We start from the raw sequence: 13,050 nt of genomic DNA on the forward strand, positions 1-13,050 counted from the left end.
TGATTAAAAGTGGCCTATGCTACTTGATTAAATGCTTTCTTACCTTTCTTATTGCATTTTAGTTCTTTAGACTCAACTTATTTGTTTGCATATCAATACCTTCCCAGTAAAGCTGTTTACTCATTCCAGAAAATGATTAAGGGACCTTAATCATGAAGGTACTGGAATAAAGTTACTGTGGATGCTGTGTAATATAAACCCTGAAAAGACTGTTTACAATTTTGTGTGGGTGTAAGAGGAAAAATTGATTCAAATATAAATATGAGTGGGAAAGAAAACTTGTTTTGAGTCCATTTTATGCATCTGTTAACATTTTGAAGACCATGCGGTAGACTTCATCAGCTTAAAGATTATGAAGTGAAAGAAATGACTTGTGTATAAAATCACTGCAATTCTCTGTTTGAAGCTCCATTATTAAATTTTTCTTAGGCAAAGTAATTACTTCAACAATGTGAATTACTCTACATATCACATAATTTCACTGAAAATATTTTTTCTATAGAATGAGTTCAAAAGACCAGATTTTGATTACTAATGTGGTGTGAAGAATAAATCTAGAGTTCTAGGTCTAAATTTGATTTAGAGTATAAACATTTCTTAAAGTTTATCTTTTTCAATGTAAAGAATTTTTTCTTCTAAACTTGCTTTCATTTTGTTCAGGTTCAGTGACTATATATGCTGAACTTTTTTATTTTTCTCAGCTATTGTTAAAGATGTACAAATTTCTATTTATGAAAAGATTTGAGATAATATAAAGGTTCTCTAAGAAGACATATAGTCATTATTTGCCTGCTAAATGGTCAATTTGTAGGAGCAAATGACCATCTCTACATTATTCACAAATATTCACTTATAAGTTCTCTCAAGTGATAGGGAATTTTAAATTTAATTCAACACAAAGACATGAATGATTTTTAAAACATTTTATTATCTGCTAATGATACTTATTTTTAGTTACAGAATTTACTAAGTAATTGTAGGCACAAATCAATGTGTTCTTGAGTTATTCCTAAAAACAACCGAAGTATCCACTTCGGTTCTCTCATTTTCTGAATTTTTTAATCCTGAAAAAATATAGCAAAAGGAACAATTAACATAATTTACAAACATTCCTAGTGAATACTATTCACAATAATAAGTTATGGCTTCAGGTTTGTCAAAACAATGTACAACCAATGAGTTTGATTCTGTTATTTCTGAAGTTTCTTGTCTTGTCATTATATAGAAGTTCCCTATGTTCAAGGTACTAGGACATATTATTTAATGATATAATAGTAGCTTTCACCTTGCACCAAGTGTTGCCTGCTGTAATCTCATTACTTTAATCTTTTCCATAAGGCAACTCTAGGCAATAAACAGTATTTTTACTCTAATTTTAAACAGGAGGGTATTGAGTTTAAAAAGTTCAAACTACCTCCCCAAAGTCACCTTTCCACAAATAGTTGGGGCAAGATCAAATCTACAGTGTTAATTATTAATAAAGACACAAATAAACCCAATTTGCATGCAAACAGAGAGCATGTACCTTAGTCTAGGATAATCAGTGATAGCTACCTGGTTATTCAATTCCAGTCAATTTCTAAAAGTTCTACCTCATTTCTATAAACAGGCTTACAATTGTGAAGACATGCATGACAGTATTTTTATAAGGAAACTGGCATTAATATTTAGAGCTAAAAGTTACCTTTTTTCCTTTCCCTGTTTTAAAAAGGGGAAACACCCTCAAAATGGAAGTAATTTGGTATCCTACCACCTCTTTTCTTTTCTTTTTTTTTTTTTTTTTTAAGGAAAAGCTAGGGCTAAAATCCAGGTGTCTTGGCTCCCAATATAAGTCACTCCTGCCTGGCTCCTCTTTGATTCTTAGTGTCAAATCATAAATACCATTTATGGATCCATGTCCATTGTATAATCCCATCATTTCATATATGTAACTTATATGTGTGCATAACAATCATTTTATTAACTATTCTCATTTATTTGTCAGAGCTTTCTGTAACACAGGAACATTTAATGCTAAATTGTGACAATCCCTTGTCAAACACTGTCAGTGTAGTACTAGTACTGAAGACGAACCTAACAGACTCACTAATTTAGCCACTTTCAAGTTGAATGATCACTTTAGACAGGCAATTTTCCTGTATGTCCTGAAAGATAGTTCCCATCTAACCTCTCAGTTTGTTCAAATATTTGTCCTCCTCACTCTCAGAAATACTTCTTTTAAATTCTTTCTGCAGTTTTAGCCCATTCAAACTAGTCAAACCTTTGAAACAGGAAAAATGATAATGCATCTGTTTTGTTACTCTTAAAATGAGTACATTTCAGTAAAACATATTCTGGTGAAAATTCAATAATTAGAATTTAAATACACCATAAAACCCATGATGTTAATTGCCAAGCCATGTCAACAAATTCATTTGTAAAAGGGGGAGTAAGAGATACAATGTATGCTTGGACTAACAGAAACAAAGACCTATAGTGTCTGCTTCTCTAGGCTCAGATTGGAACTTAGAACTCTGGGGCCAATTCGGTTAAATAACTTTTCTAGGACTTGTCTTTTTCTGGTTTCAAGGTATACTCACCACTTCTTCCCGCTTGGTCTTGTCTGTCGCTGGCCAAGCTTCCAGAGGCAGCTCAGGAAGAATGGGGGACAGGGGCTGCATGGAGAACAGTGGAGGCAGAGGTGGCTGTGGTGCCAGGGGCTGCATGGGGTGCAGAGGTGACTGGGGCTGCATGGGCTGATGAGACTGGGGTGGAATGGGCTGGGGCTGGAAGGGCTGCTGGAAGGGCTGCTGGGCAGATGGAGGGATGTTTGGCTGATGGTGTTGGGTTGGAGTCATGGAGTGGTGGCCAGGAACTGGCATCATTGGTTGCTGGGGGGCCACTGGCTGTTGAGCTGGCACCACTGGGAGGTGGTGATGAGGCTGAAGGGTGTGACTCGGGGGATGCTGTTGAGACAGCACAGGGATGATTTGGTGGTGCAGCCATCCACCCATGGGTTCGTAACCATAGGAAGGATACTGGTGAGAAACAAAGAGTCAGGTTTACCATTGGCTCAGTTGACTTCTAACTGGAGAAGTAGCAGTAGTGTTTGTTATTATGACCTTATGAATATTTTAGTCATTTTTTCCTTTGCAAGAATTTCTATCAGTGTACACAGATATGACCTTTTACAAACTAAAATTCCCATTAGTGTTTGTAGGTGGAGTAGACATGATATTTTAGTTAAAAGGGGAATTAAAAAGCATGCCTATTCTCTTAAGGGAATGAAGAACAAAATGTCTACATACCGGCTGCCTTATCATGCTCTGGTACCACTTCAAAGGGGTAAGCACCTTAAGAGAAAGAGACATTAGAATGCATTTGATTAAGTTTAATTACATATGAACTAAATACTAAACTCACTAATGCAGTATGAAATATAGACTCACTAATGCAGTCCTGTCAGTATTGATAGCCTGAGAATGTGACTTCTACAAAAGAAAGAAGAAGGTAAACATTTGTTGGATGTTTCCTATGTGTCAGGTACTGTGTTATATCCATCCCATCCACTTTTCATGTTGTCTTACATGATCTGAGGCAGGTATCACCCTCACTTTTATAGATAATGTTATGAAAACTCAGGTAGGTTCATTCACTCAGCTGAAGTTACAAAAGTAGTAATTCGACTTAATTCCACAGTTCCTGCTCTTCATTGAAAGAGCAAAACAAACAATTAAAAACGTATGACACAATAATGTGTTATAATACTCAGTTAGTTCTTTCTTATTTGATATCACAATGGAGAAAGGAGGTGGAAACATTGTCTTTCATCCTTAAGACATAGACATTTTGGGTCAAATATATCAACATTTTAATATAAAACAGTAAAATTTGCCTCAGATTCCTACTAGCATATTTCTTGTTTATATGATTAAACAGACTCAGATTTTTATCTGAACCTGTGAGATAAATAGTTTCATCCCTTTCTGGACAGTATAGTCTTATTAACTGGACTCAGATTTATAGCTATTTCATATAGTACATCCTTTAATCAATACAACAAAAACTATGAACCTCACTCAAGTTATCAGTGACTTAGCACTTTCCATACCCTTTATTACTCTCTGAATAATATTTTTGTAATGTGGTTATCATTTTTCCCTTCTCTAGATGAGTAAACCAAAGTTCCAGAGGGAAAAACAGACCTTCCCAAGGTTATATGGTTTGAATGCATTTGAGGAGAACCCCAACCCCTGTTTCTAGAACTCTTCTGTTTTCCATCACTCTGAAGAGACTCTTAGAAACCACTTTTCATTGATCACTTAGCATAGCCAATGAGAAACGCACACAGTGTGTGGATGTCTTTGAATCAGCATTTTTTCCAGCTAGAAAAGATTTTTAGCATCTTACTTACTCCTCGAATTTTATAGGCTGGCATAGAACAAGACTGTTGAAGCCGAGTTCAGTTTCTGCCCTATCATGGAGCCTTCCTGAGTGGTAGTTCATGGTGGATACATTTATAACTAGGTTTAAAAGTAGAGGTTGAGTCAGAGTGACCAGGTAGGAGGGTGCTGGAAAATGCAGGCTTGAGGCCATCAGTCAGGGCTTAAAGCTGCTGGTGGGAACTGAAAAAGTGTGACCATTTGAGAAACATCTTGAATGAAGAATCAATACACCACTCTTTACAGATCTCAGGACATCTTTAACTCAAATAATGGTCAAAATTAGTAAATAGAAAAATTACCTCATAGCTTAAGTTGATATAGCCAGGGCTTCCAGGATGAGGTGGTAGCTTTTTTAGAAAGGAGAGAAGACAAGTTGAAAGAAAAAATGAGGAAAAAACAAAGGGAGAAGGAGAAAGAGTAAGAGAAAGAAAAAGATTAAGTCAATATGTAATTGTTCACATTAAGGGTGTCTAAAGCTATATTTTTAAATATATATACATAGTATAGAATGTATTTGAGGACTACTTTTAGTCTGACTATTGATGCTGTGGAGGAAGAGCCTTCACATCATAAAGAGGCTCTGAATTCCTAAATGACTTTCCCAGGGGTCATAGTCTTCTAGTGAGAGGCCTGGAAGCAGAAGGCAGCATCTATTTGCCCTCCAGGGATCTTTGGATTAAACCCATCAACCCTCAAAGAATTCTACCCCATTCCACCCATCAATTTACTTGTTGATCAGACTACCTCTGTGCTGGGAAAAGAGGTATGTTTGTGTTACATAATTTAAAATAACAGCAAGCAAGGAATTGTTTCACAAAGGGCTGCTTTATAGATCAAATGGTTAAGTGTTCAGATATCAAAGGGATTCCTAGTAATTAACATACAAAGTAAATAAACAACACACCAACTCTATTGTTCAATGTGAGAACAAGATAGGAATAATAAAATATAAACATTCTAAACCCATCCCCTGAACAATAAAATAATTGATTTATTGAAGTTCATGGCCAGCTCTTTTCATTATTGTGTCAATGATTTATGACAGAAATTTAGAAGTTCCAAATAAAAAGCTACCTGGACAATTTTCTAAATCAGAACTCTGTGCTTCCCAAAGTGGGGGCCAGCTGGCTAGTGCCTGACTTGTGGAGTTCTGGATGGCTGTGGGGTGGTGAGGGCAGGAGACAGAAAGGTGTGAGCCTAAAGCAGAAAACCTCCCTCAAACACAAAGCTACTTAAGAGTCAGTTCAAATCTACTCTTCCAAAATGCTTGTGCTTTGCAATCTGATTTATTCACTCTGATCTGAATGTAAATGAACATTAGTTAGATAACTGTCTTCACTATAGTGTCTTGATATAAACTCTCTGACACTGGGGTATTGAAAAGGGCTGAATTTGTAAATGTCAAAACTCCTCAGAGGACAAGGAATCACCAAAATTCAGGATTCCAAGAACACAGAGCACAAAATCTTGGTCTTGTGTGTGAGAGGAGAGGCAGGTATACAAGCTTGCTGGCTTCTGTAATATTGAATGCTCTTTATACCACCAAAAAGCTTTGCTGGCATGTGACCTTAGCTTTATGCCATTGTGTACCTGTGTCTACAGAGTGGGTCAGGCTTCCTGGTCTTTGGTACATTTGAATGGTACAATACAGACCTTGTACTCTATTTGTTTGCTATCAAGGTGTTTGGCATAGGTGGGATTCCAGAACCTTGCTAATGCCAAGTCGTACCTAAAGAGTAAGCCAATACACCAAAAGGGGAGGGTTTGGAGAAGAGTGAGGTGGTACAAGAAGGAATTTCTAATGTAGAAATATTACCTCCTTAAGGGTAACAGCAGTGGTATTTGGAAGGCAAAAAGAAAATTTGAAACTTGTGAGGAATTGAGTATTATTAGAGATTGTTTGCATGTCACATTTGCCTAAAGCTGAGTAAACACTTTCTCTGGAAACTGTTCAAGGATTCCTTCAAAAACATTACTCCTTGTAGAGATGGGCAGTGGTGTTTACAAGCTAATTGTTATGGCAGAATCTCCTGGGGGTAAAGTGCTTGTTAAAATGTTGAGTGCTTGGCCCCACTTCAGCTGCACTGAATCATAATCTGTGGTGGAGACATTCATGATTTTCTTTTTAACAAGCTACTTAAGGGTTTCTTCAACACTTAGACACTTGGGGATATCAGATCTTATGCTGTGTTAAACCCTGAAATTTACCAACCATGGGGGCATATTTATATTTCCAAGCTTATGGAATTGGATACAATAAATAAAAAGGGTGTTTTACTCACGGGCATAGCAAAAGCTGCTCCCAGGAGGCAGGCAAACAAAATCCAGGTACCCATTTCTTGATGGTTCTGAAATGCAAACCAACATCAGCCATTTAAAGAAATTGTAGGCATGAACATAATTATGTTTTATGCATGTCTATAGTCCACATTAGTATGTTGCTAAGAAAAAATGTGGGGTCCTTATTGGTAAAGGACTTAATTCCTGTGTAATTCTCATTTTTCAACCCATATTCATTGCTTCTGGAGTCATAATAGTGCTAAAGAGTCTTTTCAACTAAGTTGAAGGTTAACAAGTTATAGCAACACAATTGATCTACCAAAATGATTTTGTATGCCATTTTCTTTACCTATGCAGCCTGTATACTCATATTAGCTAAATGTAACCTACAAATAATGATTGATAGAATAGGGTTGAATATAAGAGTTGAGAAGATAGTCAAAATATAATTTTATACTTTTGTAAGACAGAAATTTTATTTTGGGGTGCAGCCCATTTTAGCACTGCTACTGTCAAAAGCATGAACTATTTGAGAATATATTGAGTAAATTTTTCAGAATAGATTAATGGAAGAGTGGGTTTAGGTCCAGATGTCACCATCTGTAGAATTTTAGACAAGAATCTCTCATAACACCTTTGAGCTCCAGGTGTGAAGCAAAAGGTATGGTTAAACCAAAGGAAGGGAACAGTGCTACCATTCTATGCTTCTTTAAAGGTTCTGGAATGAATTCTAGATAAAAAATTCTGTCTTCAGCCAGTAGCATCCTTTTTTGATTATCAACTACACTGGAATTATTCTACATATTAAGGTCCGTCAGACATGAAGCAAGAACTGGACATGTCAAAATATGCACATTGTTTTATTACAGCCCCTTGAAGTATGTGTAGGATATAGTTGTAACATGTAACAGTGCTGTCTATGAAAAGTACATTGAGGTTTTCTACCTTCTAAATATTTTTTCAGACTTTAAGTTAATAAGAAAAAACATTTACACTAGATGTAATTCAACAAAGTTTTGTATAGAAGTAGGTCATAGCCTGTTAAAGCATTATCTTAGTTAAAAAGCAAATACATATTTTGGTGTGAAATCTGGCTCCCCAAAAGCATTGGAAAGTTTGACCTAAACTTACAGAAATGCATGCAAAAACATTACTTACTATAAAGTTAAAAGTTCACTTCAATGATCAGAGACTATAATTCAATTATAATAAAACTGAAGAAGCACAGATGGTGTGGATGGCACAGAGTAATAGAAATGTGTGATATATTCACACCTTGGAAACATGAAATTGAGAGAAAGAAATGACCACAATAAAGATGGTAAACTATGAATGAAATCCACATACCTTTGAATGTGTTCTGAGTGACTTCTGTCTGAAGCTCAGGGATGCTTGATCCTTTGACTTCGTCCAGCTCTGGGCCCCAATTTATATCATGCAGAGCATCTACAACAGCCAATCAGGTTTCTGAACGAAAAATGTGTTGACTCTGAAGAAAAATCCCTGTATCATGATTTTTTAGATGCTGTGAGCACTGTTAAGGTTGCATGTTGTGATTAGTGCATATAGTCTTTCATTACAGGCAATAATAGGTTTGGGAGGCTGCCTTCAAGTCAGCAAATTAGTTGACTGCGTATGCTGATATATTCGAATTCATTTTTAAGAAAGTTCTATGCCATTATCTACTTCTCAGTTCTAGCAGTCAACATTGTCCTTTTTTAGACAAGTGAATGGTCAAGATTCCCAAGTGTACTAAAAGCTGGCACTTTAAAGTTTGTTCTCCAGACCTTTCATATCAGGATGCATAAATTCAAATCCCATTCCTGTAAAAAATTCAAAGTTTCCCAGAATTCCACAATTGCCAGTGTTCTTTCTCTGCTTCTATTAAAAGTATTTTCTCTGTCCCCTGTATCCTTTATTACCACTCTGATGTCCACCAAAAGAAGAGACCAAGGCCTTTTCTCTAGGCCCTTTCCAGAAAACCACCTGCCATGCAAACTACCATGACTTCAAGACTATTATAGCCACAACACTTATTCTAATGCCCTTACTGAGGGACAAAGTAAACACATATCACATGCCAGACAATGTACTTGGAAATCTACTTGAATACTTACAAACATATAATAGGTGATATTGCCCTGGTTCTACTACAGAGCCAGGTGGCATCTCTAGTCCAGTGGTTCTTCAACAATGGGTCATGACCCCTTCATGATTCAAATGACCCTTTCAAAGGGGTCACCTAAGACCATTGGAAAACACAGATATATACATTGCCATTTGTAACAATAGCAAAATTACAGTTATGAAGTAGTAACGAAAATAATTTTGTGGTTGGGGGTCACCACAACATGAGGAACTGTATTAAAGGGTCACAGCACTGAGGAAGATGACAACCCCTGATCTAGTCTTTTCCAGCCCCAAACAAACTAGTTTTTCATATTGCAAACTGAAATTTTCTTCTCTTTTTCAGTGTTTATTGACTATCCCTTTAGTGGCATGGCCTCCATGTTTTCAAAAGTCTTTCCTTTACTTAAACAACATTAACCAAGTCCATTCACTTTGTAAGAGGTCTTCCAACTTAGCAATTAAATTTTCATGTGTTTTTTCTTCCCTGCCCTAATAAAACATGGTTTGGTTTTAATTTATTCCTTAAATTTATTAATTTAAGAAAGAAATTTATAACTAATGATGGAAACTAATGGGGTTTGCATTAGTATTAAATCATGCTAGTAGAATTGGTGTTATAGTTAGATCTTTCAAATGCTTAAACAGAGTTTTTAAACTTTCACACATACACCCTTTTCTATAGCTACAAATATACATAATTTCTACAGATTCTTCAAATTGATAAATTAGTACAAGGAGAAAATAGTCATAAAAGTATGTAATGTATAGTATTCATGACAATAATGAATTTAGGCATTGTTAATCCTGACTCCTGCTTCACCACAGATTGAGGGAACATTGAGAAATTACTTAGATTTGCTGATTCACAGTTTCCTCATATGTAGGATAGGTACAATATTACTAATCTACCTAAGAAGATTAGTGTAAAAATTGATAAGAGACACACACAGGGAAACTGCAAGTTGTTTGTTGCCCACTCCACTACTATTACCTAGAAAATGGCAGGCGTTTAACGGATGCTAATAATACATAAGATGTAAGGTGGTCTAATAGGTAAGTTTATCTTTGAGAATAAGTTAGCAAGAACAACTAAACATCATGATGAAAAGTGTATCATTCAATTTGGAAGAGAAAGATGGCAGAGTAGGAAGTGGAAGTACATAAACCAAATGTACACAAGAAAATGAATGCAGAATATGGCTCTAAAATATTTTGTTCAGGGTTTGCACCTATTTATGAATATGTTTATTGCTGAATCATATATATATATATATATATATATATATATATATATATATATATATGATTCAGAAGCAATATGTATTCCCTTTGAAGAAGCAATATGTATTCCCTTTGAAGGAAGCTGTAAAAAGGATTTTAGGAGACTTGGTAGAGGTGTACCATAATGTAGTAAAGGAGAGGAAGAAAAATGTGGATCCTATATTTTTATTCAGTCTTTCACTCATTTCATTTAATTACATATATTGGAATGCATGAAAGGATTTAGGACATTTTCTTCTACAAAACTGGATAATAATACCTAATTAATAAAGTTATTCATAAATCACTTTTGTCCTCACAGCTGCATACAGCATATCTCATTACTGTTTTTTATCTTTCAAGAATGAAAGAGTGATAGATTTAGTCACAATGTTCAACAGATGTGTTTTTATAACAGTTTTTTTCTGGGACTGAGCTAATTACTGTACATTCACCATGGGCAGCAACTGATCAGTTACTGATAGCCAGTTCCATAAAAATGATGCAGTTGTTTCTATTTTTCTCTATTGCATGTCCTAAATTACTGGATATGAAAATATGGATCTTTCACTTGGAATTTCTTCTATTAATTTAGCTACCTTATATAATTTTTAAAATGTCAAGTAGAACCATGTGAGCTGGCTCACACTTGTACTCTCAGCATTCTAGAGGTTGAGGCAAGAGAATCATTACTGTTTGCAAACAGCTTGGTCTATACAAGAAGTTCCAGGACAGCTGGGCTACAGAGTGAAAACTAACCACCAAAGAAATTACCAAATCCAGTTAAAAATGGAAAATGATTTACATAGACATTTTTCAAAAAAGAAGCAATGCAAATGGTCAACAAATACATGGAAAATGCTCCATGTCAATAACAATAAGGAAAATACAAATCAAAATTATTGTGAGATGTTATCTTACTGAAGTTAGAACAGCTACTCTCACAAAGTTAAGTAACAAAGGCTGTCAAGGATATAAAGAAAAAATGCTACACACCTGGGTAAAGATATAAATTCTCAATACTCAGCCATCAGAATATTAAAATAGATCTTTGCTATGATCCAGATATCCACATCTGTGTCTATGTCCAAATAAAGTGAATTCATTACTTCAAAGACACATCTGTAATCCCAGAATTATTGCAGCAATGTTTACAATATCTAAGACACAGAGTCAACATAGATGCTCATCAACAGATGAATGGATAAATAAAGTATATATGTATATAATCTTATTTTATTGTACTATAATGAAGAGTGAAATTTTGCCATTTCCAAAAAAAAGATAGAACTAGAGACAATTAAGTGAAAACATGTTAAGTTAAATTAGCGAACTACAATAGAAGTTATAGATGTTCATTTGAATGTAGAATAGTGATTCCTAGAAGCTGGGCAGGGATGAAGAGATTGGATAACAGGTACCAAAACACAATTTGATAGAGGGAATAAGTTGTAGTGTTTCACAGCACAGTGGAATTGTAATAGTTCACATTACCTATTATATGTTCTATGGACTAGGAGAGAGTACCTCAAAGACTACAAACTTGAAGACATTCTTATGAGAAGAAATGCTAATTAACTTGATATGAACAGTGCTTACTGATCATGTACTCAATATTCTTCAATAATATTCATAATGAGACGTGTTATTCAAAATACATAAAGATTACTGAGTGTTTTAGGAAAAAAGAAAATTTCATTTAATATTTTGCATATATGTAATTGTTTCATTTTGTATAAGTTGACTTTGAAAATACAACTTACAAAATAATTTTTTATTTTGTTATATAGAGCCTATAACATTTTCAGAATTTTCTTATTTCTCTTGCTTTTTGGAGTTGAGTGTTTTCTTGTTCTTTTAAAACAGTATTTAAAGTAATTTTAAACATAAAATATTTTTCTATATTTTGATATCTCTAAGACAAGTATAATGATATGGATCCCAAATGTGTCTTTATCTCCTCTTACTTTCATCTCGAATTTCTGCATACATATATGTGTGCTTACTACTTAGGAACTGTAGACTATTCTTGTTATTACAGAGAACAAAAAGTATGTGAATTTAATACTACTTGTAAACACTATCCTTGGAAGTGATAAGTAAATAAATATCAATACCCTTCCAATTTATAATAGTTCTTTTGTCATTTTTGGTAGTTGTAATTCTTTTCTTTGACTTGCAACACGTAACATTTTGCAGTTTTCAGGATGCTTATGCTACCAAGTTTCCCTGTTTTAATTAGCTGATTCTGATTTATGGTTTGCTGAGAAGCCATACACACAAGTTTGTCAGAGATATGTGTCAACTGCAAGCAAAAGAACACTCTCAGCCAACATGGTCTACTCATGGTGGGGGAGGTCACCTGTGAGAATTGCTCAAGAGATTCAGTATTTTAGCATTTTCGGTGGCTTTCTGGGAGGATGTTTTCTATTGTTGCTTTGCAATTCTGTCTTCTGTCTAACTTCCTGAGTCTCAGCCTCTTTTAATTTATGAAAGTGGTCGTTGTAAAAGTGGAGATTACGAATACCACAGCCCTTTCATATCAGCTATATCGTACCTCAGTTCTCAAGCCTTCTCTTAAAAGAGAATCAGAATTGTCTAATATTCTAGAATAATTCTACAAGATTAACTACTTGTAGGTAGTTGGAGCTAAAGTAAGCTTTTAAATGCTCTGGTTGTAGACATTCACTCATAAGGAAATGCAATTACCACAAGGATAGAGGAACATTTCACAAGACCCCACCCCTGGATGAAGAGCTACAGACAATGACAATGGCTGTTAAAGGAAATAAAGCAGTTTTTTCTCCATTTAAAAAGTGACAAAACCCCAATCCTAAGGAGTCAGTCCTAAACTCCTAAAAATACTGGACTACTATAGTCTTGAATTTAAGAGCATTCAGTTGGGGAAACAAAAGAATTAGCAGAGTGATGGAGTGGAAAAGATTCAAATGCAGTG

The 13,050-nt window shown here is 35.0% G+C and overlaps 2 protein-coding genes across 4 annotated transcripts in view; one reads left to right on the top strand and one right to left on the bottom strand.

Moving 5' to 3' along the window:
• Positions 1-13,050, top strand: part of Arhgap6 (Rho GTPase activating protein 6) — a 520,326-nt gene that overhangs the window by 393,339 nt on the left and 113,937 nt on the right. The window lies entirely within an intron of this gene.
• LOC100761271 (amelogenin, X isoform) lies at positions 2,565-6,760 on the bottom strand. Its single transcript, XM_035450092.1, has 4 exons — positions 6,707-6,760; positions 4,724-4,771; positions 3,288-3,332; positions 2,565-3,017 (listed from the first exon to the last, which is right to left on the bottom strand). The coding sequence occupies exons 1-4, from the start codon at positions 6,758-6,760 to the stop codon at positions 2,565-2,567; spliced, it is 600 nt and encodes a 199-aa protein (XP_035305983.1).

Source organism: Cricetulus griseus, chromosome X (assembly GCF_003668045.3).
Source record: "Cricetulus griseus strain 17A/GY chromosome X, alternate assembly CriGri-PICRH-1.0, whole genome shotgun sequence".
Lineage (NCBI taxonomy): Eukaryota > Metazoa > Chordata > Mammalia > Rodentia > Cricetidae > Cricetulus > Cricetulus griseus.

Bases quoted from the DNA above. Each gene is read 5' to 3' on its own strand.
- LOC100761271 (XM_035450092.1), bottom strand. From the start codon at position 6,760: ATGGGTACCTGGATTTTGTTTGCCTGCCTCCTGGGAGCAGCTTTTGCT. The intron at 4,772-6,706 runs GTGAGTAAAACA...TTTCTAAAAAAG, and splicing joins GAGCAGCTTTTGCTATGCCC to CTACCACCTCATCCTGGAAG. The intron at 3,018-3,287 runs GTATGTAGACAT...GTTTCTCACCAG, and splicing joins AGAGCATGATAAGGCAGCCG to TATCCTTCCTATGGTTACGA.